The 17875-nt window shown below is 41.4% G+C and overlaps 6 protein-coding genes across 8 annotated transcripts; 2 read left to right on the top strand and 4 right to left on the bottom strand.

Moving 5' to 3' along the window:
• On the bottom strand, positions 1–3972 carry LOC117566832 (2-acylglycerol O-acyltransferase 2-A-like). Of its 2 annotated transcripts, none has more exons than XM_034246407.2 (7): positions 3818–3972; positions 2182–2374; positions 2024–2121; positions 1827–1958; positions 1408–1749; positions 1152–1351; positions 1–1086 (listed from the first exon to the last, which is right to left on the bottom strand). In XM_034246407.2, the coding sequence occupies exons 2-7, from the start codon at positions 2308–2310 to the stop codon at positions 929–931; spliced, it is 1059 nt and encodes a 352-aa protein (XP_034102298.1). In that variant the 5' UTR covers positions 2311–2374; positions 3818–3972; the 3' UTR covers positions 1–928. The 2 variants fall into 2 exon arrangements, with proteins under 2 accessions (XP_034102298.1, XP_034102299.1); XM_034246408.2 differs by having other exon boundaries at positions 2182–2365.
• A 575-nt stretch (positions 3973–4547) lies between these two features.
• On the top strand, positions 4548–5637 carry LOC117567132 (S-adenosylmethionine sensor upstream of mTORC1). The gene has a single exon (XM_034246942.2). The coding sequence runs from the start codon at positions 4664–4666 to the stop codon at positions 5564–5566; it is 903 nt and encodes a 300-aa protein (XP_034102833.1). The 5' UTR covers positions 4548–4663; the 3' UTR covers positions 5567–5637.
• Positions 5638–5655: 18 nt separating this feature from the next.
• On the bottom strand, positions 5656–8064 carry LOC117567131 (transcription factor grauzone). Its single transcript, XM_034246941.2, has 4 exons — positions 7813–8064; positions 6457–7751; positions 6013–6400; positions 5656–5959 (listed from the first exon to the last, which is right to left on the bottom strand). Exons 1-4 carry the CDS (start codon positions 7930–7932, stop codon positions 5702–5704), a joined length of 2061 nt encoding a protein of 686 aa, XP_034102832.1. The 5' UTR covers positions 7933–8064; the 3' UTR covers positions 5656–5701.
• A 120-nt stretch (positions 8065–8184) lies between these two features.
• On the top strand, positions 8185–12463 carry LOC117567133 (apolipoprotein D). Its single transcript, XM_034246943.2, has 5 exons — positions 8185–8325; positions 9226–9670; positions 11685–11839; positions 11902–11974; positions 12041–12463. The coding sequence occupies exons 2-5, from the start codon at positions 9521–9523 to the stop codon at positions 12320–12322; spliced, it is 660 nt and encodes a 219-aa protein (XP_034102834.1). The 5' UTR covers positions 8185–8325; positions 9226–9520; the 3' UTR covers positions 12323–12463.
• Positions 12464–13037: 574 nt separating this feature from the next.
• LOC117567130 (tyrosine-protein kinase transmembrane receptor Ror2) lies at positions 13038–16575 on the bottom strand. Its single transcript, XM_034246940.2, has 4 exons — positions 15888–16575; positions 15545–15824; positions 15240–15482; positions 13038–15177 (listed from the first exon to the last, which is right to left on the bottom strand). The coding sequence occupies exons 1-4, from the start codon at positions 16296–16298 to the stop codon at positions 13907–13909; spliced, it is 2205 nt and encodes a 734-aa protein (XP_034102831.1). The 5' UTR covers positions 16299–16575; the 3' UTR covers positions 13038–13906.
• A 114-nt stretch (positions 16576–16689) lies between these two features.
• On the bottom strand, positions 16690–17778 carry LOC117567135 (NADH dehydrogenase [ubiquinone] 1 alpha subcomplex subunit 1). Of its 2 annotated transcripts, none has more exons than XM_034246945.2 (3): positions 17585–17778; positions 17294–17380; positions 16690–16834 (listed from the first exon to the last, which is right to left on the bottom strand). In XM_034246945.2, the coding sequence occupies exons 1-3, from the start codon at positions 17681–17683 to the stop codon at positions 16769–16771; spliced, it is 252 nt and encodes an 83-aa protein (XP_034102836.1). In that variant the 5' UTR covers positions 17684–17778; the 3' UTR covers positions 16690–16768. The 2 variants fall into 2 exon arrangements, with proteins under 2 accessions (XP_034102836.1, XP_034102837.1); XM_034246946.2 differs by lacking the exon at positions 16690–16834 and adding an exon at positions 16919–17023 and having other exon boundaries at positions 17585–17774.
• Positions 17779–17875: the final 97 nt, after the last annotated feature.

The following is a 17875-nucleotide window of genomic DNA, read 5'->3' as shown; positions in this document are numbered from 1 at the left end:
AGCGGATTAAAATATATATTCAGACATAAAGTACTAACACAAAATAAAATAATATTGTTACTAAAGTAAAGATCACACAACAAGATCAACAGCAATGCATTTTCTATAGCGATCTATGAGTCCATTACTCGTATAACCCTAAAAATCCCAATCCAAGTTATGCCAAGTGTTCCTTTTCTGAAATTGTACAAGTACTTTCTTCAGAATTTCCTAATTCTTTAGTTCTGTGTAGATAATATTTATGATTTAACAATCTATTGAGCCAACTACAATTAATTAGGCAACCATTTATATTGGTCTTATTTATCAGTTTTGTTATCGTCCCCCCAAAACAATTATTGCTTTAGAGAATACATTATGAAAGGTGATTTGTTGCTAAATAAAGAAAAAAAAGTAATTGTACCTTACTCGAAAAATTCTGCGATTGAATTTATTGTAGCGTAATATTGTATTTTTAAAATTCCTTATATACATAGTTGTTAAACCAAAATTCTAGTACTTATATATATAATAATGACAAGTTACAATTGAAAGATAATGAAAACCAAATAGATGAAAGAAAGAAAGAATATGGCACAAGCGCAAAAATTGAAAAACATTAAAACAAAAACTAAAACAAAATATATAGTTAAGTTTTCCAATATGAAATTCAACTCCTCCTTTTCCTTTTGTATATAATATTTATGTACGAAGTAACAAATTTAATTGGTAAACTAACATTAATAATAAAAAAAAACATACGCTTTCGTTAAAATTAACCAGCTTACTTTTATTACTAACCGCTTACAACTAAGTTTTTATAAATATTCTCATTTGCTTGAACACTCTTCAAAACTAACAACTTTGGTGTATAAAAAAGTGTGACCGTCTTACTTTGCTAACAAAATAACGAGTGTGGCTCCTCTTGAATGACTTTGATAGGTCCAGCTTAATTTATAACCAACTTTGTTTTCGCTGCATTTGCCGTATACTTTTTCTTATGTTGCTCAAATAGTTGCTCCACAGCTGCCACAACCTTGGCATGTATTTTATCCACATAGTCAGTATCCGGTTGGGCGCTCTGAACCACCTCGATTGGTGCTCCAACTGAAAGTAGTAGAGGAGTTTGTAACACGAATAACTTTTAAATCTCAACTACATTCGGTACTCACCAACTTGGACAATAGGACGGCGATAGGGCACAAATCCAAAGGTGTAGTTAAAGAAACCTCGACCCACTGGAATCAAGGGAGAAATGCCGGTTATCTTCTTGACCAAGGTTTGCAGACGACGCAGCAACGAATCTGGCGGATTGTCCACTTGGTCGAAGATGTCCACTTCGCCAAACGAAATGCTGGGCACAATGGCAGAGCTACAAAACAAAGAATTTTTAATATAAACGCTTAATTAAACAGTTTGTAAACTTACCCTGTGCGTATGGCCATTTTAACAAAGCCTTTGCGATTCTTCAGTGTAATAATATATTGTCCAGGATGGGAATCGAGAGCCTCTTGAGCACCACCAACAAGAATGGCCACAGCATTCGATGTGAAACCATCGCGATTGGTGGGATCCTTGGGATCATTAGACTTGGTGAGATAATAATTTAAAGAGGCCTTCGAGACGGAGACCAATCCCCACCAGCGCAGCAAGTCCCTTAGGAAAGGAATCACAAAGTGCTGATCAAGAGTGCCCACCTTTGGACGCACTTGAGGGAACAGCTTCAGCCAGTGGCTGATTTCAAGTCCCATGTTGATGCAAATGCCCGTGCTGCACAAGTTAAAATTAAAGTTATATTTATAGTGCTGCGATAAGATACACAATGTCAAGGTGTGTTCAACACTTACCCAAGAATGCCGTGTGGAAAGCTGGCGATAATATAATTCTTATTTGGTGGCAGATCTGCAGTCTTGACCAAGGAAACGGGAAAGTAATTGCGATATACGTTATACAATGGATTGGTGCGATTCCACATGAAGCTAAATAAAATAATGAAGAATTAAAAATCAAATTAAAACAAATGAAATTCAAAGATATTACTTACCCATTGCCATCCAAGGCTGAGTAATTGCGTTTGTGGTCCACGACTATGTAAACAGTATAGATCACAACCAAGGTGCGAATCACAAGGCCGCCATAGAACTGCATTAAAAATGTAATTAAAATGTATTCTAGCAATGGAAATACTTTTACAAATCTTACCAGAAATAAAGCCACGAGCGCAAATGATGTCAAAGGCAAGCTGAAGAAGAATAACGTAAAGATGCCAGTGACTAAAGTTTGCAAACGCCGATCTAGCGGCACATCAGCTGGAGCCCATTCGATCTTCATGTTGATGCTTCGAGTAATTGGAACGGAGGAATAGCGTCCGGTTGTGTTGGCGACCCTTCAAAGACTGACAAGTTGAGCAAATGAAATTCCATTACGAATACTACGTACTACGTACAACTTATCCTTATCGCTAGCCATGCCACCACATGTCGAGCAGCAACAAAACCATCCAAAAATCGCTGTTAACAGTCGAAGAACTAAATTCAGTGATTACCCCAGCGATAAGTTGGTATTGATAAAGAAAAGAACCAGACAAACACACACAACTACACAACTACTCGCCTTCTATCTATTGAGCGGGTTCCAAGCATTACACTTGTAATCGTTTATTACTTTAGAGACCGGCTACAAGCTAGATTAGATCCCGTTCCGACTTGTCTGACGACTATAGAAGAATTACAAAGTCAATTCAGCAATTAACTTCTATATTCAATTAATTGCCCTAATAAAAGAAGTTTTATTTATCAACTTGCCACGCTTTATAAAGCCCAAGAGCTGATATAGATCAGCTTTCTCCGTGCTATGGCGTTACTTAAATGTTTAATACGTAAATCATTCAATTATAAAATATGAGTTAACACTTTTAAGAGTACTCGCTAAATTCAGTTATGCTCACTGCACGTTTCTTAAATAATAGTTTATACTCTTTATTTCGACAGTTTTGAATACTTCCAATTTGAAAATAATACTAATATTATTCCACAATTCCAAATTTACATTTTAAGATTGAGATTTGAAGTCTTTTATTGACTGAACACTGAAACTATGCATTGAGTGCCAATCAGCCAGTCAGACATCAGTTTAGTGCCTAATGATTTCGTTTATGATTAGAGTACAAAGTATGCGACGCATAGCTATCGTTTTTGAATTCCAACAAACATACATACATAGAGAGAGAGAACATAATATTTACACATATACATATATGCGTCATTTATTTCGAGCATGTATTTTTACTGAGTCTTGACCTTTAGTATGATACACTTTTGGAACTCTTTCAAAATTGGCAGTTCGCAACAGTCTGGCGTTATGTGAAATTCAATTGTTTGTTGTCGATGTCGATGTCGATGTGCTCTGCTGATAAGGATTGCTACGCATAGTTCCCAAGTAGTTTGTTGGACCTAAAGACCAAGTCTTATCAGCTCAGCTCTGTTCCATTTTACTCGGCTTACGTCCCAGACAAGTTGCTTACTCATCTTGTGTGTCGATTGTTTTACGCTTAATCATAAAAACAATTACAATACATACATAGATTCGTACTTACTTATGCAAGAACAAAAGTTGTATTTACAAGCAAGATTGTATTACATATTATCATACTGGTTGCACTTGATTGAAACACAATTACACTTGGCTAACACCTTGACTTATTAAGGCTTACAGCAGCAAGTATCAATTATTGAGATTGGCAATAGATTAGCCCCGTCTAATTGTATTGTATTTTATTATCTACAACATTTTTAGCTCAATAGGTATTGTGTCGTTTTTGTTTATTATTTTCACTTACCGATTTATCACTTTGCACAAATTGTAACTTGGCTTCGCTTTATCGAGTTCAAATGGCACGCTAATTACGTGTTATTTCAAGTTCAGCTGAGTTTTAGCAAATTAGACTGCGAAACACTTGTTTTTACGTAGTTCTCACATACGACAGTTGTTAAGTACTGACACCATTAAACAGAATAACACCTTTTATATTATGTTTGCGGGATTCATTTAAATTCAACTATATGAATGTATAAAAAGTAATCACTGTATATAATTGTACAATAATTTCCACATAACTTTTTTCTTTTTAAAATATTTTATGGGAATACTCTTTTCCTATGATTTATTTTTTAATGAATTCGTCACAGCCGGTTTTCGTAAACTATTACTTTATATTAACGACCGCTTTATGTTTAAAAAGTCAATAGTGTGACCAAGCTTAAGACAAAAATATTCCGTTCTTCCAATATCGTTAAGTCAACTGGTCACACAAATTGTCATGCTAACAAATGCAACGGTGGTGGCCAAATTAAACGGATATATCTAAATTCATTACGAGTATGTTTTGCTTTCATTCATATTTTTAAGGATAAAATAATTGATTTAGAGAACTTTTTTTAATTACCATAAATCAAAGAAATTACAATATTTAAGGAGCGTAACTTTTCCGCCATCGTTTTTTAAAGAACGATTCTACAAATTAATCGATTTAAATTCGAAATTAATCGGCCCTATCTATACTCGTCTCGATAATCTGATAAGTAACAGGTGCCAAGAGCTTGCACATCTCGAATACACAGAATACATACACACATTGTTGCATTTGTTGCTGGTTTGTTGTTGGGGCGCTTCCAAATTCAAAACCATGGCCACGGAGGAACATCAACGACTGGCCAACATTGTGAAGAGCTGTCACGACAGTCTGCGGCAACTCACCAAGCTGCATGGCGCCGAACGTGCGTGGCAGGAACACACGGGGCCGCACAATGCCGCAAAGTTGGCGGAATATGCGGATGCAATGCAGCAGCTAGCAGGCATATGGGAAACGAACACCAACAAGACAGAACTGCAGGCACGCAGTCGCATCAAGTGGGCCATCGACTACATCACCAAATACTTCTACACTGAGGGCATCTATTTGCAAAAGCGACAGCGGGAACAGCGTCTCTTGGCCTCCTATACTGAGCTGGCTGAGGCCGAGTGCACGTTCATGGATGAGCCGCCAGACAGGCTTTGTGTGCTAGACGTGGGCAGCTGCTTCAACCCGTTTGGCAACACTCCACATCTGGAAGTCACCGCAATCGATCTCTGCCCGGCACAAGGAGCTTTAGTGCTGCAGGCAGACTTCCTCACAGTTGACGTGGATGCCCAGCTAACGGAGCCTGAAATCAGTGAGCAGAGCGTCAAGAAACTACCTGCTAACTACTACCACTGCGTCATCTTTAGCCTCCTGCTGGAGTACATGCCCAGCGCAGAGCAGCGATTGCTTTGTTGCCGCAAGGCCTATGAGCTGCTGCGTCCCGAGGGCATTCTGGTCATAATCACACCCGACTCTCAGCATGTGGGCAAGAACGCTAGCCTCATGAAGAACTGGCGATTTGCCCTCGCCAAGCTGGGACTGTTGCGTGTGCGCTTCGAGAAATTGCCGCACATCACGTGCATGGTCTTTCGGCGAGCAATCAGTCAAGAGTTATCCCAACACTGGGCCAGTGTACATCGTGAGGAAGGCATTTGCGAGGCCATACAAATACCGCAGGATGAACATTAGATAAGATTCCTCTTAGTGTATGTAGTAAGTGTATCTTTAATCTATAAATGTACCTCAGTATGAAGAAATAAGGAGTCTGCGTGTTGTGTTTTTATCCTATGCTACCATAAATATTTAATACTAACTCCACAGATGCTACTGCTTGTTGGAACTCGCCGCAGCCTCAACGACTTGAGCAAATAATGCGCCGGGTGTAGCATTTGTAGTTGACGGGCGTTTCTTGTTACTTGATTGTTGCATAATGTTAGGTGGCAGCGGTTTCTTGCGATCCGCCTCCCATTCGGCGCGATGCAAACGTTGGCGATGCTTGTACATGTTTGCATTCGAGAAGAATGTCTGCGGACAGTTCGGACAAGTGTAAAGAACCTCGCCCGTGTGCGTGGATGTGTGTTCCTGCAAAATGTTCGATTAGTAAGGCTAAATCATTAACGCCAACTGTTACGTACTCGTAAATCCTGTGGCCTCTTGAATGCTTTCTCGCACATCGTGCAGCGGAATTTGCGCTCGCATTGATGGTTGTGGTAAATGTGCCGTTTCAGTGCGCGGGCATTAACTGATGTCTTGTCGCAAATGTGACAACGATGGTTTCCAGGCGGTTCGTGTACCGTGCTCATGTGCTGCTTAAGACCGGAAACATGACGCAACCAAGTGCCGCAAATCTCACATTGCACTGGCTCCGGTTTGGGACGAGGCTTGTCGGAATGCTCGAGCTCATTGTGCTTCTTGAGATTCGCTCGGGAGCGCAAAGTCTTACCGCACTTGTCACAGATAATGGCCTTCTCCGGATCGTGCATGTAACGCAAATGCTGCTTCAGCTTGCGTTCCGTGGGCACCCTGTAAGAGAACGGGAAGTTAGTTGTTTAATAGTACTCGCATTGCTTGCTACCTACTTCTTGTTGCACTCAGGACAGGTGTATTTGAAGTCCGACTTATCCACATGCTTGGATGCATTATGATATTCCGCAGCCGCCTTTGTGGTAAAGATCTTGGGACATTTGTCGCACGTATAGGTGCGCTTCTCCTTCTCCTTGGGATCCGTGTGCGTCAGCTCGTGCGCCTCTAGAGATCTGGAGTCCAGGAATGCACGATTGCACTGCTTACACGTAAAGTGATCGGGATTTTTATGGACTAACACGTGCTCGGCTAAACCGCGACGCATGTGAAACTTGCGGCCACAGCATGAGATGAATCCACTTTCAATGTTATGGGACATGCGTTGATGGCGTCGCATGTCTCCAAAGTTGTGCACTAACTCGTTGCAGATGTGACATTGTAATTTCTTGAAGAAATCACATATAATCTCATCGAATTTGTTTTGTTCTTCCTTGCGTCGCTCGATCTCTTCCCGACTCATGCGCACCGGCGGAACCAAGGGCTTGGGACGTTTGCGATACTTCTTGGGTTTGACCACAACGCGTTTGGGAATCTCAGCGTAACGCTCCTCGGGCACAAAGTCCGGTAAACTGTCGCCGGAGCCGCCGCCGTCGCTACTCTCACTGGAACTTTCGCTATCATCGGTTCCCAGCACAGCTTCAGCTGGCACAAACTCCCTATCATCATCCCTGTCATCCATGTCATCATCTAGGTCATCATCTGAATGCAATTCTTTTTTCAGAGATGCTTCGGTGGCTGGTGGCGGTGATTCTGGTGACGGTGTTCTCGGTTTTTTCGGTGGGCGACCACGACGAGCACTACGACGCAACTGTCTGCCCTGGGTTGGCGTCTCTTTCTGCTCCGCTTTGCCATTGTGCTTGATGTCCAGGAACTCGGCTAGTGGAATGTCGCCATCGGAGTCGCTGGCAAGCGTTACCTTCTCGCGTTTGATGCGTCGCTTGGCTGCTGCCGGCGTTTCAGCGGCAGCGGCTGTAGCTCGTTTAGTGCCTTTTGTTGGTTGGGGCGCTGGCTCTTCCAAAATTTCGAGCTTGGGCAATGGTTCTAACTCGTTTACCTCGACTTTAACATTATCCGTGGCAAAAAATGCTTCGTCGAGTGCATCCAATTCGGTGGCAAGTGCCAGAGGATTGGAAGCCGCCACAGTTTCCACGCAGAACTCAATGGGCACATCTTTGAACTCACGCCGTTCTTGATGCACATGATAGACGCGTTGGTAGAAAACATTGAAGGTGTTCACACACTCCCAGCATTGATTGCAGATCTCCTCACTGCTCCCAGTTACACTGTTTAACTGCAAAGATGTATTTGTTAATAAATGAAAGTGAACCAATTGACGTAAATTGCGCGCTTACTTCAAGCCAGAAATGTTTGTTTATTGTTTTGCAAATATTCAGCCGCAAACCTGTTTCGGAAAATATCTTATAGGACTGTCCGTTCTTGCAGCGTTCAAAGCAAAGCACACATGTAGCCATAGCCTATTTAATTGTTAATGCCGTTAGAAAATCTATGTGCTCGTCATTTGTTAATGCTAAAAACAAATATGTTTAAAGCTAATAAAAAAAATTGCTTGCTATTTGTTTGGCAGCCGAAACTTTATGGCGGTCGGTCGATAAGAAACAGCTATCGATATTTACCAGTGTGTACCCTTTGCGTAATAATTCGCAACTACATTAGGTAGGGGCACACTGATTCCAATTCAAATTTCTCAAATGCTAATGGGATAAAAACATCAGTATATTTTCAACGGTCGTGCGGTGCGGTTGCAGTCGTAGTAAACTCGTCTAAACGCGTTCAAATTTATTTATGAATGCCACTTTATTGTGAACGATAACATGATGCGCGCACATCAAACAAAAAGATAACAAGTAAAACCATGAATTCAGCATGTTTATAAAACCGCAATTGTAAATTGATTTGGCCTCTGACAATTTCCACCCAACCAACTATAATTTGTAATTGAATGAAACGACTGTGTTTGTGTGGGTCTTTTGTTTGTTTTTGCTGCCATTCGTCGGTCTGCAAAAATTAACACTTTTTTCACTCAGTGATTTTGGGATGGCAATTTTAGTCGCTTCACTCGATTGGCCAATTGTCGATGTTTATACACATAGTTTTGCTAGACGCTGTTAAATAAAAACTAACAACTATGAGTGTGTGATTACAAAATGAGTGTTGATAAATAAAACATCTTGCGACTTCCTCTGATATTTAAATAACGGTTTGCTATGTTGTTTCAAATGCAGTTGCAGTTCACTTGAACTTGAGCCAACACATTTGGCTTGAATGACACATTTCATGAGCACAACTGTTACAGAAATTGGCAAGCTCTCTGACTTCCTTTATTAGACCTTTTACTTTTGTTTATGAATGAATGTGCAACATTTTCCTGTTGCACTCACTCACCCATTCACTCACCACCAGCACCAGCAACCAGTCCGCCGACTGTTGCATTCCGCTTTGTGCCTCCAGAGAGAGGGGGAGAGGAATAAGGGGAGGAATGGTTCGTGTCGCTTCGCATGGCTTGCTGGTCTGGTTTTGGCTTTTCCTTTACGTAACGCTCGCCTAGTCAGGCACGAGCCAACCTAGTTAACAATAAATATATTTAAACAAAACAAAAATAACAAGCGACAAGTGCCGCGAGTTTATTTCATTTTCACTCTTGCTGCATTTATGCTATATACTCTGCGTTAAAAGCTTAATTCCAAATTTAGCAAGAGCGCAGCACGTTTTTATTATCGCACATTTCTTATGCGGAATATTAATAGGTAGATCGCAGTGCCAGCAAACATTACAAGTAACGCAAATCAAAACAAAGCAAAACAACAAAGACTCAAACTCCCCCGTATTGAGGAGGAAATGGAAGCATAACAACGTCTCCGTTCATTGGCCAACTGACATCGAAAAACGGAAGTTACACTCTGCATAATAAAGTGCGACAAGCTCAATTTAAAATTCTATACAGAACAAAGAATTATATATCCAATCATCAAGCGTTAAACTGTGCCAATCCTCAAACCCAGTGTTGACGACCTCACCTAATATAACTATATTATAATAAATATGTCTGAACAACGATTTTGCGTAATCTGGCGAATTTCTCTGGCGTTGCTGTCGTCGCTGTTGTTATTGACATTTGTGGGCCAAACGGACGCTTATGGGTTTGGACGTTGCCCGAACTATCCATCGATGCCAAAGTTCAACATGAGTCGGGTAAGTTCCATTGGGATCGATGACAGTTTTAACTAAACTACTAATTAATGGCACTTCAAGGTAAAGCAATAAAAGCTTTATTCATGCATTTTGCCACTCAAATGTGAATCTTTTAACTATATATAAATGTGAGTAGCAAAGTTGTAGTCGACTAGAAGATACCCGAATGTCAAAGTGTTAAAAAGGTCGTCATGGTATTTAAATGGTATTTCAAATTGGATAGTTTAGAGGGCATAGATCTCTGAAAGTATTCTCCCTAGTCTAGTACACTTGGATCTTTATTTATGATAACTTCCTCCACCTGTTTACAACATGTACTATTTTTAATGATGACAAATCTTTACGAACATAGCCTTGTACCCTGTTGGTATAAAAACTAGCATAACAATGAGTCTCTGTCACATTTCCATGAATTAGTACAAGGCGTCGGCTAAACATATTTTTTTTTATAGATTGTGCATAAAGATGAACTTGAACTAATTTGATGTCTTCGGACAATGTAAAAGTGCAAACCAGTTTACAGCGAAGGAGACACAACAACAATAATGCAAACAAACAAACACACACACGTACACGTACACATAAAGCAACTCTATCTGCAGCTGTCGTCCAATGGCAAACAATCCACTTCTGTTCATATTCAAGAAGCCATCAAGCCGGTCAAGTCAAACCATTTCCAACTTTATTGGCACGCCAAGGACAAAAGCGGACCAAAGAGCTCGCCAAAGTACATGTAGTTGTAGTTGTGATTGTAGTTGGCTGCTCTCAAATTAGAAAATTGATTTAGTCAATTTATCCACTCAATTGCATTAATCATATGTAATAAACACACAGCCAGCTTATCGCCTTGGAAAAATCATTTTGAGCCTCGGCATCGTTTTGCGCAAAATGAAAACGAAATTCATTTGCTAGTGAGTGAGAGCGAGAGCGAGCACGAGTGAGAGGCTGCTAGAGATGCAAGCGTGACAAATTGAAAACAGCGATGAGTGCTGTTCTAGAGTAGCCAACAACAGTTTTGCTTATTGTCATCGTTGCGTTGTCGGCTTGCGTGACTGTTCGTTCGTGTCACGATGCAAGTGCATTGACATCTCTGTTTTGCTCGCAGCCTCTAATCGCTAATTGGACAAGTCTTCTGTCCAATTGAGCTCTTGACCAGAGTAGTTTATCATAAGCGTAAAAACTCTTTGACATCGTTCGCTTGGAGGGCAAAGACCCCAACACAAGAATTATTGTCAAGCACTGAGTTCTTTACGACGTTACGCCGACAGTGGCTGGTTATAGTAACTGCCACTGGGCAATGCGCTGATGACGTTGATGATAGCTTTGCTACGCCAGTGAAACCAGTTTACCAAAAAAAAAACAGCTTAAAAGGTTTATGATTTACGGACTTTTTTTATACCCTAAAAGTAAGAGTTCAAATTTGAATAGGTAGTGTGCTACGTATTATTATAAAGCTGGTTAGGATTTAAAACGTTTATTTTATACATATATCTCACAAGTTGACGATAATTTGTAATAAAAAAATAACGAGTACAGGCCAATTTAACAATATTTATGTTAATTTAATTTGAACTAAAAAAAAAAAATAAATAAATTTAGCTTTATAAACTTAAAATTAATTCGTTTAATATTTAGGTTAAACATGAAATATGTTTGAAATAACATTACCAGTTAATATCTACACAAATAAGCAATTATTTTCATAATGATGATATGCTGTAAGAGGAAAATCATATATCAAATATACATACCATATGTTTTACACAATACACAAACAATTTTGTTAAATTTTGTGATTTCTAAGGACAAGAGTATTCAGACGTCGACTTGTTGTCGATCACTTTCCTTTCTGCTTTTTATGTGCCTTTGTATAATAGTAACCCAGTTAACTGCTTACTCATCGCTGCCGAGAGAAACGCAGGCAGCAGCAAACGACATCTCGGCATCTCTGGAGTCGAATATTAAAGTACCGCATCTAATGATTGCATCGATCGTCAATTATCAATAATTTCAGGTACTTGGCCATTGGTATGAGGTGGAGCGTTCATTCTATTTGCCAGAAATCGCCTCGGGCTGCACCACTTTCGAGTTTCAGCCCTACAACAAAGCGGATCTGTCCAAGTTTAACAACTTCAAGCTCGAGGTGGCCATAAAGACCGTTAATCGCATGTAGGTGACGCGATTAAATTTCCATATAAATTTGAAAATTAATTTTATATCCCGTATTTTAGCACTGGCAATCCCAATGTAAATCTCGGCTATGCCACGCCAGAGAACAGCAGATCCTCCATTATGGACTTTAAGGTAAAACCCTTACTTATTCCTGTTACTTAATATTAAATTACTGATTTTATCTGATCTTTCCCTCAGTTCAATACACGCTTTCCAGAGGTGATTGCGCGTTTGTTGCCCGGTTCTGGGAAATATCAGGTGCTTTATACGGACTACGATAACTTTGCCATCTTGTGGTCCTGCGGCAGTATTGGTTCCCTTGGCTATGCCGATCAGATCTGGATCTTGGGACGCGAAACAGACTTTGTGCTAAAGATACGTGAGAAGATCTACGATGTGCTAAAGCGACTCTCCTTGGATCCGGAAAGACTGGTGCTCAGCAAAAATACCAATTGTCCGCCAAGAGCAGTAAACAATTGATGCCTCTGCTATTTATATCGCATTCTTTAAGTACTATACTATATATATAATATTGCATCTTATTGTTTAGGTTTTAAGTTCCTGTGATATCGCAAAACAAATACATATATGCGAAAAATGATATTTGAGCACGATGTGGGGGAATTTATTGACTTTCATAGCGTCAGAGCCAATTATGATGGGTACTCTAATTAATTTGACAGCTTTAGAAGATCACAGCAACTGACCGTCCGTGGATTCACTTTAGTCGCAATAAGAAAACAGACCGAAAAGGAACGTTGCTGAAAATGCCGAAATTGTGGATATTTTTGCTGCTTGCTCTGCTGCTTAACTGCTTAGAGCTATCAACTGCGCGTGGAGGCGGAGGCGGCGGAGGAGGAGGTCATGGTGGTGGTGGTGGCGGTCACGGAGGTGGACATGGCGGTGGATTCGGAGGTGGTCGTGGAGGCGGCTTTGGCGGAGGACGACCTGGTGGCTTTGGAGGCGGCAGACCCGGTGGCTTCGGCGGACCACCTAGAGGAGGATTCGGAGGACCGCCAAGAGGTGGCTATGGTCGTCCATATGGCGGTGGCTATGGTGGCTATAGACCTTATGGCTATGGTGGATTCGGTGTTTTACCTCTCCCGGTGCCAGTTCCCTATCCATGCAGACGTTATCCATATGATTACTATTATTACGACAGTTACTATTGTTGAAGGAATCAAAATAAACTGGCTTGATTACGTAAAGTTATATTATTATACAAATTACATCAACATTTTTGATACAAGATTATTATTATTATGTAAAGGTCCTAAGAAATTGAGGCTGTAGACAGTTCTCTAAATATTTCATATATATGTATATGTATATCATATTCCTTATTGTTTTGATGGTCATCGGTGTTTTGCGATTCGTTTGCAAGAGTCTGTTATGTTTTTTCAATCTTGTTGTTTTGGGCAGTTGCTCTTTAGTGATATTAACGAGAGTCTCGACTCACCGTTCAGCTTAAGTCTAGTAAAAACCGATTGGAGTCTAATCCAAATTACATATGTATATATACGATTTAAATATAGATGTACATATTTATATGCATATTATTGAGTTTGAGACTTTTGCAATTATGTAAACTTATGTTCGCTACGGACTAGATATGAGAGTACGAATTACCAATAAAATATGGCTGACTTGTTGCGTTCGTTGTGGAAAGTAATATATCGTATAATAATATCTAATATCGAGTATATTAAATTGCGGCCTTCGAATACACAATTGATAAACTAAAAGGGTCAAACTTTAATCTTCTCCACTTTCTTGAATGAGAAATGCAAAAGAAAAACAAACAGAATGGAAATGGAAACGGAAACAGATAGCGATATAAACTAAATGATTGGAACTGTTGTTGTATAGACTGACTTCATTATACTATATATTATATTTGTAGTAAATGCTTCTGATAGCAAGTCCATGGCTACTTGTCTGCTCCGGAAGACAACTGGAGAGCATTGAGTATTTTTTTCTTCGGATACGGATTCATTTTAAAATTGCTGCAACGTGACGGAATAATTTCGATTTGATTTTCGTTTTTTGTTTATGCTTCTTCGCTTAGAGCATCGCCTTGCACTCGCATTCAGCGATGCTGTGCTGAATGCAGTGATTAATCTCCGCAAAGCCAGGACGTTCGCTGGGCTTGCGATTCCAGCAGCGACGCATCAAGGCGTAGACAGAGAGCGGCGTATTATCTGGACAACCGAGGACATTGCCCTCCTTAATGTATTTAATCACCTCCTCGTGGGTGAGGCCATAGTAGGGTTGCAGGGCAAATGAGAAGATCTCCCAGAGGCAGATGCCAAATGCCCAGACATCCGACTCCAGCGAGAATTTGTTGTACAGAATGCTCTCGATGGGCATCCAGCGTATGGGAATCACATCGTTCTCATCGCCCTTGTAGTAATCCTGCAGATAGATCTTGTGCGACAGTCCAAAGTCGGCGATCTTGACCTGCATCTGTTCGTTGATCAGGCAATTCCGTGTGGCCAAATCGCGATGCACAAACTTACGCTCGGCCAGATACAACATGCCCGATGCCACATTCGATGCCATGTGCAGCAGCTGCAGCTCATCGAGATTCTGGCGATTGCGCGGCTGCGCCTGGTGTGTGGCATATGGCGAACAGGCGCGCAGGAATTCGCTGAGATCCCCCGGCGACATGTACTCAAAGAGCAGACACATGGGACGCCCCAAAGCACAAACGCCGAGTAGCTTGACAATGTTGGGATGATCAAATTCGGCCAGCAGGCAGGCTTCGCGTTCAAAGTCCGTTTGCATCTGATCGCTGGCATCATCCTTGAGCATCTTGACGGCCACCAGCAGATCCTCCTTACCCGACACCAGCCCTGGAGCACGGGCCTGAAAGACACGTCCAAAAGCGCCCTGTCCTAAGGAACGCACATAGACAATCTCGCCACGCGGATACTCCAGCTTCTCGAGGCGTGCATTCAGCTTGGTCTTCGGCTCCTGCACAGCAGCCGTCGTGGTCAGCATGATGCAGTTGCTGTGTATAGTCGCTGTGCTGCGTATGGTGCCACATTTGGCAGCATTTGTTGGCGCAAATCCTGTCGAGCCGAGTGTCTCTCGGCTGGCGGACAGATTACAATCGCCTCGCACCGAAGCGTTGCATTCGCCGTGGGCAGCTGGAGCTGGCTGAGAGTAATCCTTGTGCTTGGACAGTTTGTAGGCCAGCAGAATGATCAGATGGAGTGCCACAATGCCAATGAAGCCGATGCCAGCGAGCAGGAAGATCATCGAGGGAGTGAAAAACTCCTCCATTTTGATGGGCGTGTTCAGATCCTTGGCGTTGGGATCCACATAGTCAGCTGGAAGTCAGAGTTAATGATTATTTACTGCACTTAATAGTTCGAATATCCTTTCAACTCACGGCAAATGGGAATATCGCAATGTTGCCAACGCACAGACTCGTCGAGCGTATAACACCAAGGCTGTGGCTCCTCTCCACCCGCATTGCGACAGTAGTTCTCTCCCTCGATGAGTTGTGGAAACACCAGCGGCGGTTGAATGTGCATGTGCGGATGCTGTGTGTCCCAGCGCTGGCAAGGAATGCCTGATTTGGTAACATTCATGGAACCTAAATAGAAGCGTCCATTCCCATTGCGACAGTCATCTGTGGAAGCAGAGTTTGATTAGCGTTGCACCTTCAGGAGTTACTTGGTGTGTAATACTCACAGCTGACCTCTGCCTCCTTGATCTCGGTGAGACCAATGTACGAGCAGCTGGGACGTCGCATGTTGGCATCGTAGTGGGGCAACACGGTGCAATTGGGAAGCCTGAAGTGGGCACGATTCTTCAGGAACATGTTCCGCTCCCGCTTCTCCTCTATCAGCACCCAATCGTTGTAGCAGAACTGCAGATGCGTAGCTTGGCAGTCTTCGAAGCAGAGCGGCGCCTTGATGGAGCGTCCATTCTCGACATGGCAACGCGGAAATGCATAAGCACAAAGCATTTTCTGTAAAGAGCAGCACGAAACAAGAGTGAGCAGGAAAAACTATTGAAGTAGATGTGAACTCACCTCAGCTGCCTCGCGGCATAGACCCGTCAAGTCCGTAATTAACTCATCCCACAGCGCTGTGGTGACCTGCTCGTTGCGCCAGCCGCCACTTGGATCCTCCAGGCTGTACCACACGGGTCCGCTGATGAACTGCTTGCATATTTTACCATTATACGGCGCACAGTATCCCTTCTCCTCGCGCTCTCGTTCCCTTTCCCGGTCGACGTCCGCGGTGTGATGTCGCTGGTGGTGGCGTCGTGCCGGCTCCTCGACATCGATGGCATTCGCCGAGTTCGCGTTCGCCTCGCATGTAAACAATAACACGCAAAGCCCAAGGGCAACAACAACTATACACACAAAACTTTGGCTCCAATCGCAACCCCAAACCCCAACGCAACCCCTGACGGACCCCCGCCGCCATCCGGCTGCCATAGCTGCTTCCTGTGTGTTGTGTCTGTATATAGTTATGGCCAAAGCAGCAGCAGCTCAACTAACAGCACTAAAACTATTTGCTTTTCCCACTGAGATTTTGCAACGTCTTCTTTTAGGCGCCCTTTAGATGCATTTCACAAGTAGTTCACTTATAACACAAAAATATGTTTATTTTTAAATGTTTCCTAACTCGCTTTTAGACACATCGAATTCTCTACACAGAGCTTTGCGCTCTACGCTCTGCACTCGCCTCTGTCGACGCCTTTTTCAGAATACCACAAAGTTGACAACCCAATTGGGGGAAGCGTCCCCATAGGGGTGGTTTTTACATACACACACAGATAAACAGAAGAACAGGGTTGTTTGTTTGTTGCGCGGCAAATGGCAAAAGTAGGAAAACATCTCTAGTTTATTCTAGCTGTTTACAGATCACAATTAAATTTAACATTTCTATTTGTTATCAGATCTCTTTAATTATTTGCACCCTGATTATTCTTTTGTTCATTTTGATCTTCATCTGGAACTTCATCAAGACCCTGCAAAGAAATTTGTTGTACAAAATAGCGCAAGCACATTCAGGAAAATCTGTAAGCAAATCCTAACAAAAATCAAGTCCCGTATTTCAATTTCGTTTTGTAAATTTATTAACTTTTTGCACTTAAGCTTAATTAATTGCAACTATGTACGATTTATTTTTTGACCTCATCTGGAATAGCATTCAGGCCCTGTAAAAATAACAATAGAGACGATTTCTCAATTTCTGATAGTTGAAGCAAATGTAATGAACATGCAAAAATATGATACCGATTCCGTGGTTATTAATATTGTAATGAATGAAACTGTATTTTTGTATTGATTAAAATGTAAACAAAATCGAAAAATAAATGTATAAATGCTTAATAATTGTCGTACAAAAATAAACTTCAATTTGCTAGCGAAACAAACACAAATAGTAAACTGATAAAAATTAGGAATTTTTTTAAATTTTCACTTACGTTCATGATGTATGGATTGTTGGTCAGTCGGAAATCGCGTTGGTACATGACACGGGAGAAACGCTCGTCCATATTGCGACGATAGGCCTGTTGATTGTGGTGTGGAAAATTCAATTAGAAATTATTAGTGGAGAGTGGAGTGTGCGGCGAAGCGACATATAAAGTGCAAAAAGTGGCGACGCGTTGTTTTTTTTAGTTTTTGACTGCAATCATTATGTTTAATAAATTTCGGTTCGCGGTAACTCAACGCAGGTTATATAAGAATTGCATTTTCGTGAACCAATTACTTACGTTGCCCATTGTCAGCTTCTGCAGACCGTACATCGCGTATATTGGCACGGAGAGGGCCACGGTGATGATCGCTGCGCCAGGTATTATTTCGAACCACATTTTGTTTGTTTATGTGACACAAATTCACAAATTCGTATTATTTGGTCGCAAAAAAAACACAGCCAGATGACAGAAAGACAGACAGCTGTTCTGGTTATGTTGTCGTCTATCGATATATCGATAGTATATTAATATTCAAAACATTACAAACGATATTTGATATTAAAGCTAAGCATCAAAGCAATACATTAT

The sequence above is a fragment of the Drosophila albomicans genome, chromosome 3 (assembly GCF_009650485.2).
Source record: "Drosophila albomicans strain 15112-1751.03 chromosome 3, ASM965048v2, whole genome shotgun sequence".
Lineage (NCBI taxonomy): Eukaryota > Metazoa > Arthropoda > Insecta > Diptera > Drosophilidae > Drosophila > Drosophila albomicans.
The sequence above is the reverse complement of the archived record's forward strand: the minus strand, read 5'-3'. Positions and strand labels throughout refer to the sequence as shown.

Excerpts from the sequence above, each read along its gene's own strand:
- LOC117567131 (XM_034246941.2), bottom strand. The coding sequence starts at position 7,932 with ATGGCTACATGTGTGCTTTGCTTTGAACGCTGCAAGAACGGACAGTCC. Across the intron at positions 6,401-6,456 it reads TGTCCTGAGTGCAACAAGAA|GGTGCCCACGGAACGCAAGC; the intron begins GTAGGTAGCAAG and ends GTTCTCTTACAG. Across the intron at positions 5,960-6,012 it reads AGAGGCCACAGGATTTACGA|GAACACACATCCACGCACAC; the intron begins GTACGTAACAGT and ends AACATTTTGCAG.
- LOC117566832 (XM_034246407.2), bottom strand. The coding sequence starts at position 2,310 with ATGAAGATCGAATGGGCTCCAGCTGATGTGCCGCTAGATCGGCGTTTG. Across the intron at positions 1,352-1,407 it reads AAAATGGCCATACGCACAGG|CTCTGCCATTGTGCCCAGCA; the intron begins GTAAGTTTACAA and ends TTTGTTTTGTAG. Across the intron at positions 1,087-1,151 it reads CCGTCCTATTGTCCAAGTTG|TTGGAGCACCAATCGAGGTG; the intron begins GTGAGTACCGAA and ends TACTACTTTCAG.
- LOC117567133 (XM_034246943.2), top strand. The coding sequence starts at position 9,521 with ATGTCTGAACAACGATTTTGCGTAATCTGGCGAATTTCTCTGGCGTTG. Across the intron at positions 9,671-11,684 it reads CAAAGTTCAACATGAGTCGG|GTACTTGGCCATTGGTATGA; the intron begins GTAAGTTCCATT and ends CAATAATTTCAG. Across the intron at positions 11,840-11,901 it reads ATAAAGACCGTTAATCGCAT|CACTGGCAATCCCAATGTAA; the intron begins GTAGGTGACGCG and ends CCCGTATTTTAG.
- LOC117567132 (XM_034246942.2), top strand. The coding sequence starts at position 4,664 with ATGGCCACGGAGGAACATCAACGACTGGCCAACATTGTGAAGAGCTGT.
- LOC117567135 (XM_034246945.2), bottom strand. The coding sequence starts at position 17,683 with ATGTGGTTCGAAATAATACCTGGCGCAGCGATCATCACCGTGGCCCTC. Across the intron at positions 17,381-17,584 it reads AGAAGCTGACAATGGGCAAC|GCCTATCGTCGCAATATGGA; the intron begins GTAAGTAATTGG and ends CACAATCAACAG. Across the intron at positions 16,835-17,293 it reads ACAATCCATACATCATGAAC|GGTCTTGATGAAGTTCCAGA; the intron begins GTAAGTGAAAAT and ends ATTTCTTTGCAG.
- LOC117567130 (XM_034246940.2), bottom strand. The coding sequence starts at position 16,298 with ATGGCAGCCGGATGGCGGCGGGGGTCCGTCAGGGGTTGCGTTGGGGTT. Across the intron at positions 15,825-15,887 it reads TATGCCGCGAGGCAGCTGAG|AAAATGCTTTGTGCTTATGC; the intron begins GTGAGTTCACAT and ends TGCTCTTTACAG. Across the intron at positions 15,178-15,239 it reads TTGCGATATTCCCATTTGCC|CTGACTATGTGGATCCCAAC; the intron begins GTGAGTTGAAAG and ends TCTGACTTCCAG.